At 32.8% G+C, this 22,146-nt stretch overlaps 3 protein-coding genes across 4 annotated transcripts; 2 read left to right on the plus strand and 1 right to left on the minus strand.

The window, feature by feature from the left end:
* The first annotated feature begins 1,293 nt into the window (after positions 1–1,293).
* Positions 1,294–3,358, plus strand: LOC118049975 (uncharacterized). Of its 2 annotated transcripts, XM_073407373.1 has the most exons (5): positions 1,294–1,678; positions 1,761–1,822; positions 1,918–2,022; positions 2,689–2,828; positions 3,119–3,358. In XM_073407373.1, exons 1-4 carry the CDS (start codon positions 1,456–1,458, stop codon positions 2,815–2,817), a joined length of 519 nt encoding a protein of 172 aa, XP_073263474.1. In that variant the 5' UTR covers positions 1,294–1,455; the 3' UTR covers positions 2,818–2,828; positions 3,119–3,358. The 2 variants fall into 2 exon arrangements, with proteins under 2 accessions (XP_073263474.1, XP_034916057.1); XM_035060166.2 differs by lacking the exon at positions 3,119–3,358 and having other exon boundaries at positions 1,298–1,678; positions 2,689–3,066.
* Positions 3,359–8,448: 5,090 nt separating this feature from the next.
* On the plus strand, positions 8,449–11,312 carry LOC118049974 (putative kinase-like protein TMKL1). Its single transcript, XM_035060165.2, has 2 exons — positions 8,449–9,980; positions 10,485–11,312. Exons 1-2 carry the CDS (start codon positions 8,585–8,587, stop codon positions 11,123–11,125), a joined length of 2,037 nt encoding a protein of 678 aa, XP_034916056.1. The 5' UTR covers positions 8,449–8,584; the 3' UTR covers positions 11,126–11,312.
* A 2,463-nt stretch (positions 11,313–13,775) lies between these two features.
* LOC118049973 (fimbrin-2) lies at positions 13,776–19,086 on the minus strand. Its single transcript, XM_035060163.2, has 14 exons — positions 18,852–19,086; positions 18,597–18,767; positions 18,260–18,501; positions 17,824–17,995; positions 17,666–17,704; positions 17,482–17,550; positions 17,285–17,401; positions 16,494–16,705; positions 16,193–16,348; positions 15,765–15,964; positions 15,507–15,664; positions 14,793–14,889; positions 14,539–14,630; positions 13,776–14,127 (listed from the first exon to the last, which is right to left on the minus strand). The coding sequence occupies exons 1-14, from the start codon at positions 18,936–18,938 to the stop codon at positions 13,957–13,959; spliced, it is 1,983 nt and encodes a 660-aa protein (XP_034916054.1). The 5' UTR covers positions 18,939–19,086; the 3' UTR covers positions 13,776–13,956.
* Between the last annotated feature and the right edge of the window lie 3,060 nt (positions 19,087–22,146).

The raw sequence follows: 22,146 nt of genomic DNA on the forward strand, positions 1-22,146 counted from the left end.
TGCTATTGTAATTTTATAATGGTCCATTTCACATTTGTGTTTTTTTATTTTTATAATGCACAGTAAAATGACTTTTATGCTCTCATATTCAAAAGTTCTTAAAGCTTAGGAGTATCTTTGTCTTTTTTACTTTTGATAAAAAATAAAATGACTTACATGCCCTTGAAATTGGATTTTCTATATCTTATTTTTAGGGTTATTTTTTTTATTTTATTTTATTTGCACTCAAGCTTTTTTTTCACTATTAGGATGGTTATGGAGAACTTGTGTGATTTAATATATACAAATATTATGAAAAAAAATGATAGATGCTTGCAATGAAAACATCTATACATGGATAACCCTCATGCCCTTTAAAAGATGCATGTTAGGTCGTTTGGTGGTCAAATGTCACCTCCAACGACGGCATTCTAATCGTCTTAATGTTGCCTTAGTGAGGAGGCAATGTGCGTGGCCAATGACCGTCCAGTTTGGTGTCATAGTCTTTTCTTTCATCCCTTCTTTTCTCTCCTTGATTTTAATGATTGCACATTCAAAATCTCAAATAAACCCTTCAGATTTTAATCTTTGGATATAGTACCTACTATTTTTATTATTATTTATTTTATTTTGAATAATTTATAAAATTAGAATTTCTTTTCCATTTCATCCCCTTTTATTTTTTTTATCTTTCAAATTTGTTCCTTGTTTTTTTATTGTTATTTTTTTTAGATAATTTTTAAAATTAATTTTTATTATGTATAATTTCATCCTCTTTAGGTTTATCCTCTTTTTTTTCTCCCCTAGACAAATTTTTTAGAATAATTTTTTTTTTGGTTTCATCCTTAACCTTAAATTAGTTTGCAATTGACCTTCTTGATTGAACTTAGGTATAAAAAATTCATGAGTTGCAAGTTTTAGAGATTAAAGTTTAGGAGGTTTTTTCCGGGCCTTTCTTAGTTTATTTAAATTGATATTTTTTTATTTCATCTAGAGCTTCATAGTTTTATTAAATTGCTTATGTTAATGATTTTTTTTTTATCTTTTATTTACATGAATAATCATTTAATTAAATAAAATATTTATTTTAAAAAATAAAATTATTATATGACTGAGTATATGATCATATAATAAAGTTAAATATCTTAATTTTAATTATCTCATAATTAAATATCAAATTAATTAATTAGATATACATATAATACTATTGAAAAAAATTTATGTTCATCAAGATGTTGGATAAACTTATATTCATTGTTTTTGAAAAAAAAAAAAAAAAACAATTGACCCGCGGCAAGACGTTGGTCAAATAGCTAGCAGATGCTGCAATTTCATGGATGAGCCGAACTGATATCTAGTTCCTGTGGACCCTTACCTCCAAGCTTGTAAGGCTGCGAGAGAGTTTCCAGTGCCAGCCAGTCAGCTATAACTTTGTACAGTGCTGTACAAGTCGTAGCTAAACACCATAAGCAATTCATGGCTGCCCCTTCACTTATTCTTTTTCATACTAATAATCTAAGTTCTCCCTTTCCACTTTCCTCTCCAAAACGTTATAAAAACCAAACCCTAAATGAAAACTCCTTTTTAAACCTCAAGAAGCAATCTCTACTTCCAAACTTGCGAGTCAAGAATCCCAGAACCAAGAATCCTCGCTCAGCTCCTGTTGTAGTCTTCGCTGCACAGTCTAATTTCTTAAAAGGTCAGCATTTTCCCATTTTTATATTTAGATGTAACTTGATAATTGTGGTCTGATTGTGATTTGAGGGTTTGTGAATTATTAGTTGTTCAGACAGTATGGAAGGTTGGGAAGGATGGTATCGAGACAGGGACCAATCTTGTGCCTGTAAGTTTTGTGTTCTCTGGTTTTTCGATTTTGGGATGGGTTTTTTTTTTTTTTTGTCTAATTTAAGGTATTTTTCTGTTCTGTTTTTTTTATAGAACTCTGTACCGAGACCGATAGCAAGGGTTGCGGTGACAGTTGTTGTATTGGCAGTTTCGCTGTTTTTGCTAAAATCATTCCTGTCAACAGTTTTCTTTGCGCTGGTATGTTCTCTGTTTTTGCTTCTTGTGAAGTTGGGTATTGATGATTGATATAAAATCATATCCAATTCTTATGTTTGGGTTTAAATATAATGAATGAAGACATGTCAACAATCTACTTTGATGGTCCTAAGGTAGCGAAATTCGTTGTTGATTAAGTTCTGAGCTGCACAAAAGGCCTAACGATTTGGGCACTGTCTCGGAGGAGACTAGGTGAAACAGACATGTCTGTGAAGAAGCGGGCCTGGACATAAAGACCCTATGAACTTCATTGTTCCTTGTGATTGGCTCCGAGCCATCAGTGAGATACCACTGATCTATGGGTCAAGAGACAGTCATGAATGTGTATGTGTGTGACTGTGTGGGTACGTTTGATCGGGTTGTAGAGAGATGTTGGCTTTTGTTGCCGAGTTTTGATCCGGGTGCCAGAAAATTATCCAGTCCCAGAGAATGTGCGTGTCTTAAAAAATATCCGTTGATCAAAAGCCTTGTTGAGAAATGAAATTTTATGTGCTTTTCAATTTTCCCTGTTCTACACTTAATACTCTTACAAGCATCTGGACAAACTGTTTGTTTCTGCCAGGGGGGGAGGTTGGTTGGTTTTACTGAAGCGTGTTTGAGCAGTATGTTTTTAACGTTGTTAAGTATTGCTTTCTTCTTGAATAACAGGCTACGATGGGACTCGTATACTTCACATTCATTGCCTTGAACAAGGACCAAGGGCCAAAAGGAGGTGGTGGTACCACTTTAGAGGACCCTGAAGAAGAAGCAAGAAGAATAATGGAAAAGTACAAGTGAAGTTTTTAGGAGTAAGTGATCCAATCATCAAGTTTATATTCATGAAGCATGGCGCTCTAGAATTGGGCATGCGTTTAAAATAGGAAGAGATATTATATATAATGCAACCGAAATTGTTCTTTTGTTTAAAGTAGATTCAATCCTTTTGTTTTCTAGATAGGCTTCAAAATTCCTGAGCAGTGAAGTTCTGGTTTGGCTTAAACCAGTACCCCAAGAAGTGCATTTTGAAATTAAAAGAAATTCTACAGATATTCACATTTCTGCATTCATAATAGCCTTCTGCTTGCTTATATTTATGCAGAAAGCGACACTGTTAATGTCATTTTCTGCCTACTTGGAAAGGCATGGACTGTATTTGATTCACCTGGAAATAGGCATATGCGTGTCCTCATCGAGTCTTAATCCACTGTGCATTTCCTACCGGCCACCAAATTATCTTCTTTTGAGCCTCATGGCTGTTCCTTTTATTCTTTGACTCATGATGGCACATGAGAACTCTATTTTTTTTTTCAATTCCAACTTCTGCGGGACCTTTTCCTCTGGTTAATGATGTTACTATAAATGAAAGCCCAAAACCTGTGACAGCAAGGGAGTTGGTTACCTTGTGTGTGCACGGATGGGAGGTCAGCCCTTGGTATATAATTCCCAAAGAAAGCTGCCCTCCTCAACTGTTCTTTCGTTGAGCACATTGATGGTCTTAGTCATGAAGACTGCACCTTTCCTTGGCACACCAACAAACACTGCCACTCCTCATCCTCGCATAGTTAAATCCATGTTGCTTGATGAGTTGATAAATGCTGCATCCGAGTGAAACAGGACACTATAAATTATGCTGGACTCAGATTAATGTCCAAAAAAGAGTCAGGCGTGACTTAAACTGAAAAATTCAAGTTTATTTGATTGGGAACTACATATTAAACTGTTGTTATGAATCAGATTGATTTGGTTTGCTAATCAAAATCTCTCCCTCTTCTCATCACAACATCAAATATGCACGCAAGTGTTTTAGCCAAATTCGTGAGCCCAATTGCTTCTCTTGGAATACTATCATTAGAGCTTAAGCTGAAACTGATGATGATCATCTTCGTCATGTCAACTCATTACAGGCATTACTGTATTTTTATTTTTTTTTCTCCACATGCTTACGGATGGTCTTGTGGAAGCCAATAAATTCACGCTCCCTTGTGTGTTAAAAGCCTGTGCAAAATTGGCCAGGTGGAAGAAGGAAAACAGCTTCATGGGTTTATTGTGAAAGCAGGATTGGTCAGTGATGATTTGTTCTTAGTTATCTCTTTAGAATGTAATTATATGTGGGGGGGGGGGTCTTGAAAGTGCTCATGTTTTGTGTTCCAAGCATTTCTTTGAATTTGGTTATTATAGCAAGTTGGTGAGAGACAAGAGGAAGGTACAGGATAATGGTGTTTTATGGAATGTGATCATTGATACGAGGATGGAGGATCTTATAGCTTCTAGGTATTCCTTTGATAGCATGCCAAACAAAAGTCTGGTTTCCTGGAATGCGATGATCTCTGATATGCACAGAATTGACATTTTATGGAGGCAATGGAGATGTTTCGTTGTATGCAACGGGAGATTGTCTCCAAATTATGTCTGTGGTTACTGTTCTTCATGCGATTTCGCTGTTAGGGGCTCTTGAATTTCAGGCGAGGCTGAGAAGCTTATGCTTGACATACCTCTGAAACCGGATGATGTGATCATGGAGGCCTTGCTTAGTGCTTGTAAAATACATGGCAACATTGAGATGTGATCTTATATGGCTCTCTCCAGTATGTTTGTGAAGACATGAATTGGGAGGGGATTGCCGAGGTGCGGCTTAAAATGAAAAAAAAATGATTTTTCCATTTTTTTAGTCACAGACTTGTATAGTTATTGATACATGCATAGCTACTAGGATACTAACAACACAAGAAACACAGTCATTTTAATGTGTAAAAAAAATTGCAGATGAAAATCCTAAATTTGCAATTTGTTTCTTTGAAAATAAAATTAATAAAGTTTGTCTTTCTAAAGGATAACAAGACTTATAAATAAACCAGAAAATCTTACTTCTACTTGAAAGAACAATTAGAATTATGAAAGTACAGAGAAAATTAAATAAAAAAATCTAAAAAAAACCAAGAAAAAAAAAAAATACCCAAAACAAAACATCAGCCTAATTCTCAAGAGACTGAACAATCAATAACATTACAATTGCTTATAAAATTACCTAATTTTTGATTAGAGGACATTATCCATAAAAATATATGTTAAATCATTTTTATAATTTATTTGAGTCAAAATCTATAAATTCTCAGAATACTCAGAATCTTCAGTTTTTATAAATCAATTGCATCACTTATTCTAGAATTTTTCAATATGTTTTTTTAAAAAATACATTAAGATATTTTTTAAAATTTATTTTTATACTATAACATTAGAATGATTTAAAAATATTAAAAAAAAATTAAAAAAGTTAAAAAATTTCAAAAATATGATGATTAGATTGGTATTGTACGATTTCAAGAACTTCCAAATCAAGTATTTTTTGTTAGCTTGCACTAACTTTTCTCACAATGTTTTTAAAAAACAAATCATATGGGATGGCTAGGGTGACCAATGATTTCAGTGGACCGGCGTGAGTTCAAACAGTAAAATGTCAAAAAACAAGCTTCTTCCATATCCTACCTAAACACAGGAATCATTTCATGATAACTCAACAACTCCTGCCCTTTTTTCCCCTTCGCTACATTGAAGCAGCTCTTGAAAAAAGGCTATGCAGTGACCCTTTTTATTTTGACTTTGCTCGTCAGAATAGACTAGAAAAGGGGATGAACAAGAGAGGGAGTTTCGAGATATATGTAAATCTTATCCTTTCATTCCTTTTAATTTTCAAACTTTATAATATGGATGGATGGATTTTTATATTTTTTTTTCTGTTAGTCAAATAATTGAATAGATATTGAGTTATTTGTAGATTTTCATCCTTACTTTTACCTAATCCATGTTTCCTCCTATAATGAGAAACAAGTGAAAGGAAATTAGGAAACTATTACCAATCACAACCCTTCATGTATTATTTGCAATCGATTCGGTTTTTTTATTATAATTGAATTCACTTAATAAATAAATTAAATTTATAATTTTTTAAAAAAAATAAAATTCAATGTACATTTTATTTCATATATCAGTCCTTATTATCTTCGTAAGGTTGTTTTTTAATATTAATTTCTCATATTTAATGCAGTAAATCAGAGAAATTGATATTTAATTTATTTTTATACTATTTTTAGATAATGAATTCTATTTAAAATTCACACACTTAAAATAGTTTTGGAACATGAAATTCTATCATTGGATTTGACACCCAACATGAAAATATGTGCACAAATGTCAAGAAAAGCAGCCATGCCCAGAGAAAATTTGGAAAAAAGCCAAGAACTATATATTAAAAATCCTCTCCCTCTCATGGAACACTGGCTGTGCATAGCTGCGTAGCATTAACATGGGAAGTCTTGCACGCCATTAAAAAATGAGGTGGAAGGGATTTGGACTCGTTTAGAATTGCATTTAAAAAGTATTTTTTATAAAATTAATATATTTTTGATGTTTTCAAATCATTTTGATGTGCTGATCTTAAAAATAATTTTTAAAAAATAAAATAATATTATTGATATATTTTTTTAAATAAAAAATACTTTAAAAAAGCAATTATAACCATGCTCCCGAGGAATTTGAACTTTAAAAGAGGCATGCTGTTACCAAAGCTGGCCTTGCTTTTTAACCTCAAACACCTGCAAAGCATTAAGACTGCCATTAAAGAGAATAATTACCGAATTTCAGAGATATAATCACTTTCTTAGGGAGACCCACAAGAGGAATATATATGATTAACCGGTGGCTCTCGCATGAACAGAGCTTTTCATCATTTCACTGTTTTATTTACAAATTACAAAATAAATAAATAAATAAAGGTTTTCAAGATGTTGCTTCGAGGGCCCCCCTCACGTCTCAGCTTTGGACCGGGCATAGATTCACCTTTTTCTTTCTTTTCCTTCCTCAGTTTGCTTTTCTAGACTGCCCACAGGCATCTGGGCCTCCACCTGAAAAATCTCCACTATGCACCTCATCAGTATCAAGGTTCGAGCTTGCTCGTGTGATTTTAATATATATATATATATATATATATATATATATATATTATTTTTAATATTAATATATCTTAAGCATATGAAAAAAATCAAGTAAAATATAATTTAAAAACTACTTTAAACTATACAAAAACACACATTTTGGTTTTAATCAATGATCTTGACTTTGTGAATCAACTTGAAGATTTGTGAACTTCAAACCTAGTTCAGAATTTCAAATTAAATTGAGTTGAGATTGTCCTGTTAACATGAAAGATAATTCATAACCTAGTTAAAACTTGATTAATTTTTTTAAAAAAAAAAAAAAAAACTATAAAGATATTAATTTAAATTTATTTTAAAAAGTTAAATGATATTATTTTAAACTGTCATGTATTAACATAGCTAGTTCATAACAGTGATTGATATTAATTAAATTTATTTTAAAAAGTTAAATGATATCATTTTAAATTTACATGTATTAAATATATCTAGTTTCATAACACTGAGTTCTAGATTTGGTTAGGTTAAAAAATTAAAAAAAAAAAGTGTATTTTATTTTAATTCTTTTGGTTTCAAACCTCGAATCTAGCATCTAGGATAATTTATCAAGAAAATCTTAATTCATCAACTTGATGCAAGAACATGTTTTTTTTCTTAAAGAAATTCAAGCTGCCTCGTCATCTCCCACCACCAATGATTGATGGTAAGAGATCATGTAACATAGATGTAGGGTGATGATCAAAGGTGCACAAAACCTAAGGTAGTCCTCACCTTCAACTTCATCACCTTGACGAGACAATACTCGGTGGTTCCAGCCTAGCTTTTCCAATTGAATGCGAGCCTAAGAAGAAAATAATAATAAAATAAAAATCTGGCAATTCCAAAGCAGAGCGTGCAGTGAATTGATAGACAATATAGAAAGAGCAAACACAATAATTTATCCATACAGCATGCTGTTTTGAGCTCCACCTTTTTCCTGTTGCCTCCACCGTTTGTTCATCATATTGTTCTGGTGATATCAACGGTCAGTAATAATTAAAAAAGAAATTAAAACCTAAGATATTTTAATTGATTAGATTTTAAATATATTTTTTAATAATTTTAACTCAAATTTTTTCATGATCATTAAAGATTTATAAATTATTATTTTAAAATTTATAAAGTTAATATATAAATTTACATGATCACTTACAATAATAATAATAATAATAATAATGCACTTGAAGTTTTGCCCCAGTTGAAGGGACTTGTTCCTTTCATCTGCATCCTGGGTTTCAAACTTTACTGTATATATTGTCATCCCCGCGGTTCCTTATATCCTTACTAAGTTTGCAGGATGTTCAATGAGTCGTGAAATTGGTCGTAGTGCGTGCAAGCTGGACCCGGACACTGACATAAATCAAAAAAATAATAATAAAAAAAATTTATATCATATGAATTTCGAAAATCAACTTCAATCTCATTTTTACAAGGAAATAAATCTTGACCGTAGAGTTAGTAGACAAAGAGCTTACTCATAGTCAACAGTGTGTCAGCTTTCCCAAAAAGAGAACACTTCTCTCACAGAACTCCTCAAAAACCACACCATCACTCTTACCTTTCTTCTTCATCTCCTTTGTCTGCACTCCGCTTCATTCATGGCGGTTTTGAAACTTTACTCTATCTACATTTTCTACACCTTAATCAGCATAAACTTCTCTGCTTCCCCCACTCAGTCTTTGTTACTTTCTGCTTCAACAGATGTTGAGCTTCTGCTTGGAAAGATCAAAGCCTCACTGCAAGGTAACACTGAAAACCTCTTGCTCTCTTCATGGAACTCCTCTGTGCCTTTATGCCAATGGAGAGGCCTCAAATGGGTCTTCTCTAATGGCTCTCCTCTCTCTTGTATTGACCTTTCAGCACCACAATGGACTAATCTTTCACTCTATAAAGACCCCTCTTTGCACCTTTTATCTCTACAGCTACCATCTGCTAATCTCACTGGTTCACTTCCAAGAGAGCTCGGTGGGTTCTCTATGCTTCAAAGTTTGTATCTAAACATTAATTCACTGGGTGGAACCATCCCTCTTGAGCTTGGTTACAGCTCTTCACTCTCAGATATTGATTTGAGTGACAATGTGTTTAGTGGGGCTTTAGCTCCATCGGTGTGGAACTTGTGTGATAGATTAGTTTCACTCAGGCTGCATGGTAATTCACTTACCGGGTCTCTTCCTGAACCAGCATTGCCTAACACAACTTGCAATAACTTGCAGTTTCTTGATTTGGGTAGCAACAAGTTTTCAGGGAGTTTCCCTGAATTTGTTACTCGCTTTCAAGGTATAAACGAGCTTGATCTTTCCGGTAACATGTTTTCGGGTCCAATTCCTGAGACTTTAACTGGTTTAAAACTCGAAAAGTTGAATCTTTCACACAATAATTTCAGTGGAGTATTGCCTCTTTTTGGTGAATCGAAGTTTGGCGTGGAGGTTTTTGAAGGGAATGATCCCAGTCTTTGTGGGCTACCTTTAAGAAGTTGTAGTGGAAGTTCTAGATTGAGCCCGGGTGCAATTGCTGGCATTGTGATTGGATTAATGACTGGAGTTGTAGTTCTGGCCTCACTGTTAATTGGTTATATGCAAAACAAAAGGAGGAAGGGGATGGGAGATAGCGACGATGACATGGAGGAGGAAAGCGGAGATGATGGAGTTGGCGGTGTTGGCGGCGTAGGTGGGGAAGGGAAACTAATTTTGTTTCAAGGCGGTGAGCATTTGACTTTGGAGGATGTGTTGAATGCGACGGGACAAGTTATGGAGAAAACAAGTTATGGGACTGTTTATAAGGCCAAGCTTGCTGATGGGGGGACAATTGCTTTGAGGTTGATGAGGGAAGGCAGTTGCAAGGATAGAAGTTCGTGTCTTCCGGTGATAAAGCAATTGGGGAAGATTCGTCATGACAGTTTACTTCCTCTGAGAGCTTACTATCAGGGGAAGAGAGGGGAGAAGCTACTCATTTATGACTATCTTCCAAATAGAACCCTATACGACCTCTTACATGGTAAGCACATCTTAGGCCTTTCCTCTGCGTTTATATATTCATGTTCCTTTGTCATACACCTGTTGAAAGCACAGCTTCTTTTGGCTGTTAGAAACACAGTTCATTAGGACCAACTTTTGTCAAGGCCTTGAATTGTAAGACAATTTTGTTCAAGCACAAAATTCTGTTTGTTCCCAGACATATCTCCATATTACCATTTATATTATACTAAATCAAGAAAAAATGAGTTATTACATGGTTTGATGCTCTTGCCGACACCGATTAAAAACAAAATTTGTTTCAGTAAGAATAGCCTCCTTACTTGTAACACACCCCTTTGTGGCACCCTCAACATTGAAATGATGGATCTTCTGCGATCCTCATGTCATCAAATTTTTGAAATCTCCCAAGGGGCCGTTCTTTTTAAATGCATTACTTTGTGCATTATTGGATATGTTTAATGCTGTTTGAACATTAGGAAATACAGATCCATTACTCTTGTTTTAAGCATCTGGTTAATTGCAGAGGCCAAAGCAGGAAAACCAATGCTGAACTGGGCTAGAAGGCACAAGATTGCATTGGCTATAGCTAGAGGACTAGCATACCTTCATACAGGTCTTGAGACACCAATTACCCATGGGAACGTCAGGTCAAAAAATGTGCTTGTGGATGAATTTTTTGTTGCTAGGCTTACCGAGTTTGGACTTGACAAGCTAATGATCCCAACAGTAGCTGATGAAATCGTGGCACTTGCGAAAAGTGATGGCTACAAGGCACCGGAGCTTCAAAGGATGAAGAAATGCAATTCTAGGACAGACGTTTACGCATTTGGAATCCTTTTGCTGGAGATTTTGATAGGCAAGAAACCTGGAAAAAATGGAAGAAGCAACGATTTCGCAGACTTGCCTTCGATGGTGAAAGTTGCAGTCTTAGAGGAAACAACAATGGAGGTTTTTGATTTGGAGGTTTTAAAGGGCGTAAGGAGTCCAATGGAAGAAGGGTTAGTTCAGGCACTGAAACTTGCAATGGGGTGCTGCGCTCCGGTGGCGTCGGTTCGACCAACCATGGATGAAGTTGTGAAGCAGTTGGAAGAGAATAGACCAAGAAACAGGTCTGCTTTGTACAGCCCTAATGAAACAAGGAGTGAAATTGGTACTCCCTTCTAAGCTCTCCTCTTACAACCATGTTTTAGCTCCTTTTTTAGCTGTTTCTCTTTAGCTGAGGCAGTGTAGTGGATTGATTACAGTACTTTTCTGTTATATTAATGTGTATTTTAAGTCATTATTTAGCCACTAATTCTTGAGAGTTTGTCCTTAAATATTGTGATAATTAAATATGCTGAAATTATGTTTATCATCCGTCCTTGAGAACAGGCCAATTTTGTCTATTAAGAATTCGTGCTTTGTGGCGTTACTTTTTAATATATACAGTTAAACCTCTATAAATAGATATTATATAAACTTCAAATTTAAGTCGAGGTTATTAATTTATCAGGTTTCGTGTATTTTTATGAAATGATTTATCATATTTTCTTGATGTTTATCATTACTGTTGAGAAACCGAGTTATTTTTTAAAGATTAATGCTTGAAGTTTTTTCTTGGTATATTTTCTTAATATTTAGCAGGCATTTTTTTTTTAATTGGAGCAATTTTTTTCATGCTTTGGATTATTATAATTATAGTTTTTTTAGATATTTTTATATTTAGATCATAAGCACCTAATTTTCATATGCATTACAAAAAGATTTTATTGAAACAACAAGTTTATTCTTTTTAGTTTGATGAGCTTGTCTTGAAAGTTGTTTCTTTATATTAGAGTTATTATTTAGTAGTTTTAGAATAGAGGGATTTTTTTTAAAGTATTTTTTATTTTAAAATATATTAAAATAATATATTTTTTATTTTTAAAAATTATTTTTGACATCAATATATTAAAATAATTTGAAAACATTAAAAATATATTAATTTAAAATAAATAAAAAATATAAAAATTTTAAATTTTTTTAAAAAAATTTTTTAACTCAGTATCAATCAAACATTGCCTGTCGGACCAATAATGTGACTAAGGCTGAGAATTAAAAAATTCAACCTCGAATAGTTAATTTATACTTTTGGTTTTAATTTTTAAAAAAAATCAAATATAATGATTTTAATTGACTGAATTAATTTGTTGTCTCGCGACTTGCATTTTGATTCGAGTTATGGCGAAATCAGGTTTAATATTTTTTTTCTCAAAACTAAACTTATTTTTTTCTCAAAAATTCGATCTCGTTGAAAATGCAGCCTCAATTATACAAAAAAAATATTGGGAGCAGCGATTTATTTCCAAGGATTTTACTATGGGCAAGAGCTACTTACGTCTTGACACCCAAATTCAAAACCTTAAATCATTCTGAAAAAAAAGATTTGCCTAGATTTATTTTTCGACGACAAAAGGTCAAAATAAAGTAATTAAAAAGAAAAGAAATATAAAGACAAAAAATTCAAATATATACGGGTATTTTGAATATCCGATGGGCTTGGATCTAAGTTAAGTGCATAGTGATCTGAATTTAATATAAACTTCTAACGCCTTTGGAATGACGATAGTTATTGTTTTTTAAAAATATATTAAAATAATAATATTTTATTTTTTTAAAAAAATATTTTTAACATCAATATACTAAGATAATTTTAAAATATAATTTAAAATAAAAAAATAAAAAAACTTCAATTTTTTTAAAACATTTTTAAAATAAATAAACAAACATCTAAAACCATCCTATCCTAATTAATTATTATGTCTTGTATTTTATGAAAATGATTTAATATTCTGTTATTCTTTAAAGTATTTTTTATTTGAAAATATATTAAAATAATATTTTTAATATTAGCACATAAAAATAATGTGAAAATATTAAAAAAATAATTTAAAGTTAAAAAAAAAACTATAAAGTTTTCAAATCAGTTTTAAAATGAAATAAAAAATGGATTCTAAACTAACTAAAAATAATCTGACCTAAAACCATCCTATCCTAATAAGTTACTATGTCTTGTGTTTTATGAAAATGGTGGGTTAGTTAATGGATTTTAATTAAAATTTTTTTTTTTTTAATCCAAGATGTTTTCGATTAGTTTTTTTATTTCTCAAAGTATATTTTGATTTAGAACACTTGTTAAATACACGAAGGATAGTTTCAGGGGATGGCAAGGCGATTTTGCCGATGAAAAAACTAGAAAACGACAACGATTTGAAAGCTAGGAATTTTCGTCATTTTGCTGATGTGGTCTGTTAAAAGCTTTCATAAGAAGTTTCACATCATTAACGGCTTAAATTTTATATTGGGATGAATTTTTGATATGATTTTTAAATTTAAATAGCTATATGATAATGAGTTTGAATCACACTCGTTTTCTTTTCTAGTTAAACTTGATTAATCACATAAGACACCTTGAAAATTTCAGAATCAAATAAATTTTACTTGAAATCTCAACTCACAACTTAATATAACTATATCAGAATATAAGAAGAAGAAGAAAAAAGAGGGGTTAGGAACTGAGTTCGATCGAGAATTCATGAATGATTTTTGCCATTTAGCCTTGAGAAAAACAGTGTCATATGAAAATTATTGAAGAAAATTATGTTCGCCACGAATAGAACGGTGGTAGGCTTGGAATCCTGAGCTTACAGCTTCTCTTCCATGCCCAGAAACCCGATCGGAGAACTTTGTCAACTTGTTGCCGGCGCAGTTCAAGCACGTTCATGTGGTTAAAAAAGGCAGCCCATTTTCCAGGACGCCGGAGTAGAGGCGAGAAAGAATGAAAACAACTGAGAGGTTTTACAATCTCACAAGTGCACTTTGCTTTCTCAGCTCAGCAAAATTTGCCCTTTTAAATGGTTCCAACTCCTATAATGTCATACAAAGAGATCTTTGCAACCAAATACACAAAAGGATGGGAAAAGATCAGCAGGAATGTATATATATATATATAAGTTTAGCATTTGTTTGTTGTCTGTTCATAGGTTCCCATTCTCTTCTATTGATGATTCAGAGGCAGAATCATCCAACGTTGAATTTGAGATGGTCTCACTATCAGAAGTTCCAGATGATTTATCTTGATCAACAGGTTGTTTCAAATACCAATACATAATGCTTGCTGTCAACGTAAGAATCATCTTCTGATTTACCTGAAACAGAAAAAAGGGCAAACTTGATATCTATGTGCTTATCTGAAACAAAATAGGAGTTCCAGGAGCAAATGAAGTTTCCAATTGCAGCAGTTCTTCTGCTTATAAGCTGACTCTAGCCCTATGGTGACAGAGAATTTAAATGGACATCATCAGATGAGACCAGTGTTCCATCCACAAGATTACCAACTTACATTGATCCCCGGTGCTTGTGCATGTGTGTGAAAATGTCAGCTGAAAAATGCATCAAATACTGTCACTTGCTACAATTTGGCTCCTATCTAATTTCCAGGCCAAAGATTAGTGCAAGTCTTGCAGATTTACCCTTTAGTTTAGGCACACCATTGCTGTAGTTAGACGTGAAGCATATGCCTAATGCAAACAAGTACTGAAGGATAAGAAGGAAATTACCTCAGTTAGGTCTTCGGGAAGCAAAAATATAGAACATCCTAGCTTCCTTGCAATACTGATGATGTAGGTGGCATTCATCTTTTTCTCGTCATCTGCATCGATCCCAAATTTTTGTGGAAACACAATGAGTATTATTTGAATATAATCACACCCTAAAAATGTATTTCAATGAAATTAAACCAGTGAAGTGAGAGAAAAGAGGAGTGAAGATCATTTGAAAAACTTCAGCAACATACAATTAGAAGAAAGCTTACCAGTTACTCCTTTCGTTACCAGACTCCAATTTACTGCTCTAGGCTGAACAGCGCTCAGCAACTCAAGGAAGAAGATGCCATCTGACAGACTTTTATCCTGAAGTGTTTTGAAAGGGAAAGCTTGTAACATCCAAGGCAAACATGCTTTTCTTGCATCTTTGTATAATCCAGTACTAGATCTTCCAAGTAAATATCAGTTTTGTGCTGCAGCTATAATTCCCTAGGATGTCTATGGCACAATCTTGTTAAATCAAGATGCCAGTTTCGCACACTTAAACTAGAAACAGTTGCATTAACAAAAGTAACATGCACAATACACGCAGCAATAAGAAAAATGGATCCGTACTCTATTCAGGACTTTCTTAACTAGGGGGAGATAACAAAAAAGATGTAGAAAATTGTAATCAAGTTCCTTAGTTTCAGGTCAGACGGGTGCCTTCGCCTCTGCCTCTATCACGAAAGAGATTGGTAAGGTGAAAGTTCGTATCACTCACCATTCTTTGTGATTTCTTATTCGAACCAGGCCGACTTTCAAGTACATTGGTTGTAACATAACAACATCCAATGTTTCATATGTGCACGAGGCTTCACAGCCAAAATAACTAATGATGTACTACTGTAATCAAAACAACCTAGCAGGCCTAGTTGAGCCTTGAAAAAGTAGCTAATTCAAAATGTATCTTATATGCAATGAAATCAGATATAGAATCACACCTTAAAACTTTTCATGCGACTTTGGGTTCCTGAGTTGCTGACTTTCGTGTTGGCCCATTGTAAAATATCTGCATCTGTAATTTCCTTTCCATGGGAATGGAATCTCAAGTTCTTTAGAAGTTGGAGAATGTTGTATCTCATCAGCTGCCACAGATAAGCTAAAGAGAATTCCAAGCATTAGTATGAATAAAAAAAACTGACTGAGCACACTGGAATTCAGAACAAAAATGGAGGGTAAGTGTAGAATAGAGTACATACCCAATATTAACTTCTTATTTCCTTGCACAATGTCATTTCCAGCAATGTTAACCAGGGAAAATTTTAACTGTTTTCCTATTTTTACAACTTGATTACAATTTTCTACTTTTCTGAAAGGCAATTTGATAGGAGGTTTATTTGCAACTTTCCAATTAACAATCCCTGGTGAAACCTTGTCAAGGGTCTCTAGAAGTAGCCACCTGCAGAGCAAAAAATAGTTTCACTTCAGCTTCTGATTGAGGTGTTACATAAATATTTCGAACTTGCTATTTGACCAAGAAGTTCTGATAAGAAACCATGGATATTGTTAAGCCAGAATCCAGGACAGTTGAATAAACTATAACCTATTTGTGTCAAGAGGTTTGGATGAGGAGCCTTGCCATGAAACTTGTGCTTGAACATACTCTATCTATTAAGCTAATACTAACCCATTTCTGAGATCTTCAAACACATTGTCAATGTAGGTTGAATTCCCAAGACTATTCATCCAGAAGCGAAATGCTCTTTCTTCTCTAGAGATTTGAGTGTCGTCTGGTAAAGTTTCGAGAAAAGATATCTGTTTTGTCTGTGTTGACAGCCCATTCCTGCAGGAAAGAAACAGTAATTAGAGCATGCTTTTTTGGCTCTTTAAAGGTGATGAATAGAAAGAAAAACAATCCAAATTTCTGCTGGTAAATTACGGCCATTTGAAATGAAATTCACTTCTTGAAGAAGGGCCAATATTCTCACCTGTGTTGGAAAATATGAGCAACAAAGGCAAGGTTAAGATTTGGGGAACCTTCAACAATGTCCTTTGCAGTTAAGTATCTCTTGCAACCCATCCTGTCTGCATGTTCAAGAACTAACTTTGCCCTTGTCAATGGATCTTTTACTGTCAATGTAGATGGATTACTGTATTCAGGTGCAAGAACGTTAAGAAGGTGAGCATAAGCCTCTGCATCCTGCAGAAACCATATCAACGGTCAAGTATCAGGATAATTGCAATTGCATAAGCCTGTGAGTTGATTAGTTATGTCATTCTACAATTGTATAATTTTTATTTGTCATTCTACAATTGTGTGCCAAATTAAGGAAGAGAACTACTGTCGTCTATATTAGCATCAGCAAAGAGGGATGTGTCAGAATACAATCACACATGAATCCTAGAATAACTGTAGCTACAAGTTCAGGAAAAACTAGGATACTTTGCAATTCATAGAACTTCACCTGTTACACAGCAACTTCACCTTCTTTACATTCAACCATGAATAAATTGAAAACCATTTCAACTTCAACTCAAATGTTATTTTTTCTAGTCGGATCATACTTGTATGGGCATGAAGTTTTCTAACATGCAATCTTTCTAAGAAAATACATGGCACTGACCAACATACGGATCATCTGGACTAAAATACATACAGAGCATACCCCAGGAGTGAAGGCAGATTAGGACTAAAATACAGTAGTTTTTTACTAATCTGTGACTAATCTTAGCGCTCATAGAAGTTTGCCACTATCACAATATAAACTAATCTCCTTACCTTCACATCAGAAGAGAAATTTGTGACTATTTTCTTGTACCCTGCTTTTTTCAGCAAGAAGTTCATCCACCTGAGTAAGATCTTCTCTGGTGGTAGACTCATCAACTCTTCTACATCCTGTTTTTCAAAAGGAGTATATGTCATACAATTTAAACCGATAGTTGATGAAAATACAGTTTCTAAAAAAGACTTTATACCTTACTGTCATCGACTAATTCCAGCAACTGAGGTGTTTTCTTCAAGTTTAGGTCTGCCAAGAGTTGTATCTAAAAAAATAGCAACACCGTCGGGAAAGGTTAAACAATGTATGAAGAGGTGTATGCATCACTTTATTTATGATAGCAAAGCTGAGGATGGAGGGAAAAAGCTTAAGAATCTTACTTTAATGATCTGAGAAATCATCCCAAGCACGAGATGGCGCTGATGAAATTGAAACAAAAGAAGAGAATATTATCATCTATAAAAAAGTCATAAGATTATCAAGAAAATTCATTTAAATAAGAGAAATTGCTGAATCAAAACGTGGAAATGGCACATACCCTTCCTTCAATAAAGTCTTGGGTGCCTATATTCACCACAGTACACCCAATTGCCTTTGCAGAATTGAGGCAGAGTGTATGGTTTTCATTCCTTTCCCATGGATTGAGTATCCTCTTAGTATTGATAGCTCTTTCATCAATTGTACCAGCAACTGCTACATTGATAAGCTTACTGCAATAAAAACAAGAATGCTTCAAAATCTTTTTACTCATCATCATCACCAGTTAAAGAACCACCTCAATCCATAAACGTAAAGTATCATATACACCTCATGCTTAATTTTATTAATTTATCCAGATAGAATAGAGCTGGTGAGATTCAAATTCTTGATCATTTGATCAATGAGGCTCTCCATCTCAATCCAAAATCCGATGAGGTCCCGATAGTGATTTTATATTAATTCTGAACCACGATTTAAAAAAAAAAAAGTGTTACCAAAGAAGCACTCCATCTTTCGCAATCTCGAAGAGATCATTAGTTGAAGGATCGATAGGGAGGTATTTCTTCAAGAAATCATCTTCTCCAAGATAATTATTGATATGTGCAACATAGGATGCCTTCTCCGATTCACTGATGGTGTGAAGCAACGTAGTGGTGGCTGCTTTAAGGAAAGCTGAAGAGTTCTTTGCGACACTTCCTGTTCTTGCACTTGCATGCGCATGCAGTTTCAAATATACCTGCAACAAAAAGGATCATCTTATCTCTGTCTCACTTTCTCATCTCAGCCCGGATACGCATGAAGGAAGTAGAAATGGAAATGAAAAAGACAAACCTTGAGAAAGAACTCGAAGTCAACCTCTTCGTCGAGATTCTGATACAAATCTTGAATACAAGCAGCTCTGTCTTCCTCTGTCAGATTCTCTCCAACTACTTTCAACCTCGACATCCTCGAAGCCAAGTCCCTTAGTGTCAGCTTCCCACTTTCCCTCCTCATGCTCATAAACTTCAAATAAAAAACATTGATCAGATCAAAGAAAACAGAGATTACAAGATTTGATCCAAACATATACACATAAACAAATAATACATGTGTTTTTAGGCTGCGAAGCTCGACTTGGGTGAACTGGTTTTGCAGCCATGGATCTGACACAAGAATGCCAACGTAACCTGACATTTTTTTCTCTCTAGAATTCAAACAAACCTCAAGATTGCTACGTAAAAGAGAAAGAAAGAACGTTTCTTCTCTTTCTTGAGGAGGAGGAGGAGGAAGAGAGAGTGAAGAAGTAGCTGTCAGAGTAATTCAAAGAATTCAAATTATGACTGATATGTCCTTGTTTGCTAGTTACTCTCTCTTCCACTTGCCCATGGGACCTCCTTCGGTGTCGTTTACCTGAACTCTTTTCCATTTGAATTTTGAAAAGAGTCTCCTTTCCTTGTGTTCTCCTTTCTTCTTGCCAAGCAATTAGATGGATACCTTTTAGTTTCTAACCAATTACATATTTTGCTTCGATAACAGATTTTAAAGTGTTGATTAATCAATGCATATCATAATTTTAAATATATTTCATTAAAAGTTTATTTTTAATTTATAAATTTATTTATTTATTAAATTTTATTTTTCAAATTATAATCATAAAAAGTTATTATAATATTAAACTGCTAAATGAAAAAAAAAAATCCAATGTATCAATTATTTTAATTAAAATAATATTTTTTTATTTATAAAAAAGTTTATTAGAATTGATTCAGCCAAAATAAGTACCGTAGTTGATGGCAAAGAGAGAATTATTTTGAAAAAATATATAAATCATTGGATTATTAATTTAACTTGTAGATCCTTGAGTTAATTATTTTAATTACAAACAATATATTTTTATTTGAAAAAAAATCAAGTAAATCAAGTTTAAAAATTAAATTTTGTCAGGTCATTATTTTTTTTTTTAGTCACGGATCTCGTAAATTAATTCATATAATTAAATCTAGTTTATTAATTATAATTATTAAAATTATTATTTATTTTAATTTAGTATGTTCATAAATTTAGCATGTTCCCTCTCATTTTCCTAGGTGCTTTCTAATGGATTACGTTTTAAAATTTTAGTTCTTCTATCATTTATTTCAAAATGGAGATGACTTTTTTAATTAATCTGAGAAAACAAACAAACAAATAAAGATAGGTGGTGATGGATAATAAAGTCATTTGGTACGTAAGGGGATGATTTAGTCATTTTCCAAATTGCAAGCCCCACCATGGGAAAAGATTGCTTGCTTTTAAAAAAGTATCTAAGTTGATAACACACCAAAACACAAAGAACAGAACATAACAGAACGGTCGTATTTGAGGTTTTCCTATGCAATTTATTAATTTGAACGTTGAAGTTCAAAACTGTTGAAATTATCCGATTGCCTCTTTGTATCAAACCTTTCTCCTTGACCTCTTTTTTTTTTTTTTTTTCAGATTTTAACCCTAGTTAGTAAGTAGAGTAATTTTTAAAATATTTTTTATTTAAATATAAATGAAAATAATTTTATTTTAGATTTTTTTATTTTTTTCATTAACATTTCAAATCCATTAATGAAAACCTAAACAAATATTAACATGGTATTTTTTTAGGCGAAAAGCAATTTAAAAATTACTTTGAAAAACAGAAGTTGTTGTGCCAAACGGGTTCTAAAGATTGTGTTTTGTATTGCAGTGAGCGGATTATTTTTCAAAATATTTTTTACTTAAAAATATATCAAAATTATATATATTTTTTTAAAAAATATATTTTTAACATCAACGCATATCAAAACAATCCAAAAACACTAAAAAAATTAATTTAAAATAAAAAAAAATAATATTTTAAAAAAAACATTCACACCACAATACCAAATAAAATCTAATACTCCTTCCTTTTTTTTAGTTGGGCTAATACAATTATCAATATACAAAGTTGATTCACATAATATGTTTTTTATGGAAATCAAAATTTATTATCTTCATTCTTTACATTAAATTTTTGGTATATGTTTGGTAATGTGATGATGCATTGTGTTTTTATAAAAATATTTTTTTAATTAAAAATATGTTCGAATAATATTAAAAACAGTGTAAAATCAATGTATTTTGAAAATAAAATTAATATAAAATTATTTTTATAATAAAATTGATAATATACTAGCAATTAAAGTTATATTTAAGGTATAGTCAAAGCAAAATGAAGATAAAAATGTTAGATTGAGATTGAGGGATGATAAAAGGGCCTTTATAGGAGAAATATTTTTATCCACGATTCAGTCTCTCCACCTAAACAACACTATCAAGGAGAGAAGGAGCCATGTGATGGAGGGACCGGAGAGGGATAAAGGAGGAGACATGGGAGCTAAAAGGGAGGTGTTTATGATAAGATTATAGAAGGAGGTGGAGGTGGCGGTGGTGGTGGTGGTGCTCCTATGACCACCTTTCACATACTTAATTAATTACCCCCTTCATAGTAGATGAGTTAAATGCCATCAATTATGGCAGCATAAATCTGAATTCAGAAGTCAGATGGGGTTATTTATTGGTAGGATTAATTATGCCCATCCCCCAGCACTTTTGCATTAATTACCATTCACGAGTTGATCGAGAAGATGCTAAAAAAGGAAAAGCTATATTTCATAATTGCAAATTGACTGAAATATGTGTCTTTCAGTTATTGGTCCATAATTTTTATTAAACGCTACTGTTTTATTGGGTTTTTCTTATAAACTTGATATGATCATTATCAAATTATTAAAAATCTAGTTGATTCAAATACATTTAATTATATCAATATATTGTTTAATTCAATTAAAACTCGATTCAAATTAAGCTATAAATCTAAATCATGAGTTTTTCATATTAATTTACAATATGAACTAAATTGGAATGAATTTAATAATTATATTTTTTTTTATCACAATAGTTTATTTTCTTTAATTGAAAGGAGTTTTGATTACAATCTCTTTCTTGTCGATGGACCACAAGAAGAAGGATCGTAAGTAGGACCGACTAGCGACGACCTTGGAAATCGACTTGTCATGCTTGTGAATCAGCTTGTAGTCATAAAATATGTAGCAAAATATAGAGTAGAGGAAAAAATTTGGAGCTCATTTGTTGAAGAACATGGATCAAGAGCAATGAAGTTACAACCAAAAGGAGAAATATGTTCTGATAAACCAAACACCAAAGTTCATAAGAATGCGTATCAAATAAAATACCTCAATAAAAATGCATAATGGTAAAATTTAACCAGAAATTGACCCGGAAAAAAAATTAAATTGCTCAGTTAAAGTATTTTATATTTCAAAATGTTTATCTAATCAAGTTTAAATAGTTATAATTAGGTTAATTATGTACTAAATTTTGATATAATCAG

Source organism: Populus alba, chromosome 2, assembly GCF_005239225.2.
Source record: "Populus alba chromosome 2, ASM523922v2, whole genome shotgun sequence".
In the NCBI taxonomy this organism is placed as follows: Eukaryota; Viridiplantae; Streptophyta; class Magnoliopsida; order Malpighiales; family Salicaceae; genus Populus; species Populus alba.